This window comes from Rutidosis leptorrhynchoides, chromosome 4 (assembly GCF_046630445.1).
Source record: "Rutidosis leptorrhynchoides isolate AG116_Rl617_1_P2 chromosome 4, CSIRO_AGI_Rlap_v1, whole genome shotgun sequence".
Classification (NCBI taxonomy): domain Eukaryota; kingdom Viridiplantae; phylum Streptophyta; class Magnoliopsida; order Asterales; family Asteraceae; genus Rutidosis; species Rutidosis leptorrhynchoides.
Genome location: NC_092336.1, coordinates 168420160 through 168421678, shown reverse-complemented (window position 1 = coordinate 168421678; position 1519 = coordinate 168420160). Strand labels below are relative to the sequence as shown.

Below are 1519 nucleotides of genomic sequence, written 5' to 3'. Positions count from 1 at the left end.
TAACATCAATGTAAGAGATAAATTTTCAGTTGTATTTGTCATATGTTGGTTAGCTCCTGAATCAGCTATCCAACCATAATGAACTTTATGTAATTCTTTTGACATGTTTGACACAAAGAATTTTTGAAAATTTGAGTTAAAGAAGACATTATAGTTGAAAAAATTACCTGAAACATTTGATATAGCAGATTTGTTCCCATTTTTATCATCCAGAAGACTAAGAAGCTTCATTACTTGTTCATTACTTAGAGTTGCAGAAGATGTACTGGTACTTCCCTGAATATCATTGGAAGTTTTGCTTGAATTCCCTTTATAATTGTTATTAAAGTTTTTCTTTTTAAGATTGGAGGGATATCCAATAATTTCAAAGCATTTATCAACAGTGTGATTAGTCATTCCACATTTTGTGCATTTTAGATTACCAGCCTTTTGGGGAAATCCAACAAGTTTAAAGCATCTTTCAGTTGGATGATTGTCTCTTCCACATTAAGCACATATTTGATTATTACCAGAGTTAACAATTTTAGGTTTGAAATTGCTAGAATAAAAAGCAGATGTTTCACTAGTGCTCTTCTTTTCTAAAAGATGTGTACCTCTATGTGATTCTTCTCTAGAGATAATAGAGAAAGCAGTTTTAACAGAGGGCAAAGGATCCCTCATTAAGATATTACTTCTTATAGGAAGATAAACATCATCCAATCCCATTAGAAATTGCATTAGCTTTATCAAGTTTGTATGATCATTGAATTCTTTAGATGCTGTGAGGGCACAAGCAGGTAATTGAACAAAGGTGTCATATTGTTTCCATAGAGAATTTAATTTGTGATAATATTCTGAAACAGGAGTTCCATTCTGAGTAATTAAATTAATCTTTTGATATAGATTAAAAAGAACAGAACCATCTACTTTATCATATGTCTCCTTCAATTCATCCCAGACATTCTTAGCAATTTTAGAGTAGATTTGACCATTATATAATTCACCAGACACAGATCCAAGAATCCAAGAAAGAACAACAGCATTACACTTTTCCCATTGATTACCCAAAACAACATCAGTTTCATTCTTTTTAAAATCACCAGTAATAAAACCCATTTTATTTTTGGTTTGAAGTGCTAATTCCATAGCATAAGCCCATGATTTATAGTTTTCTGTACCCTTTAATTTGAAAGTAATCAAGGGTGTACTACTAATGTCACTAGCATGCAAATAAAGTGGGTCACCAAAGTCCAATTTACTGATTTGAGTAGCATCAATACTTGGACCAGAATCATCATCTTTAGCCATTATATTGACAAAGACAACAAAAAACCAACAAGATTAAATAACACTATCAAAAATCTAACCACAACTTGATCAGGTTTCCGTTGATTTTAAGAATCAAGGTCAAGAGTTGGGTTGTGGTGATCTTAGAAGTGTTTTTTAATCAACATACAAAAAAAGAATAATACAAGAGGATAGAATACGCCGCTTGATATCTCTGACAGCGGAAGAATGATGAAGATCAAGTTCTGGATGA

The 1519-nt window shown here is 31.9% G+C and overlaps 1 protein-coding gene across 1 annotated transcript; it reads right to left on the bottom strand.

The window, feature by feature from the left end:
* Positions 1–486: 486 nt before the first annotated feature.
* Positions 487–1287, bottom strand: LOC139841206 (uncharacterized). The gene has a single exon (XM_071831434.1). It carries the CDS (start codon positions 1285–1287, stop codon positions 487–489), a length of 801 nt encoding a protein of 266 aa, XP_071687535.1.
* Positions 1288–1519: the final 232 nt, after the last annotated feature.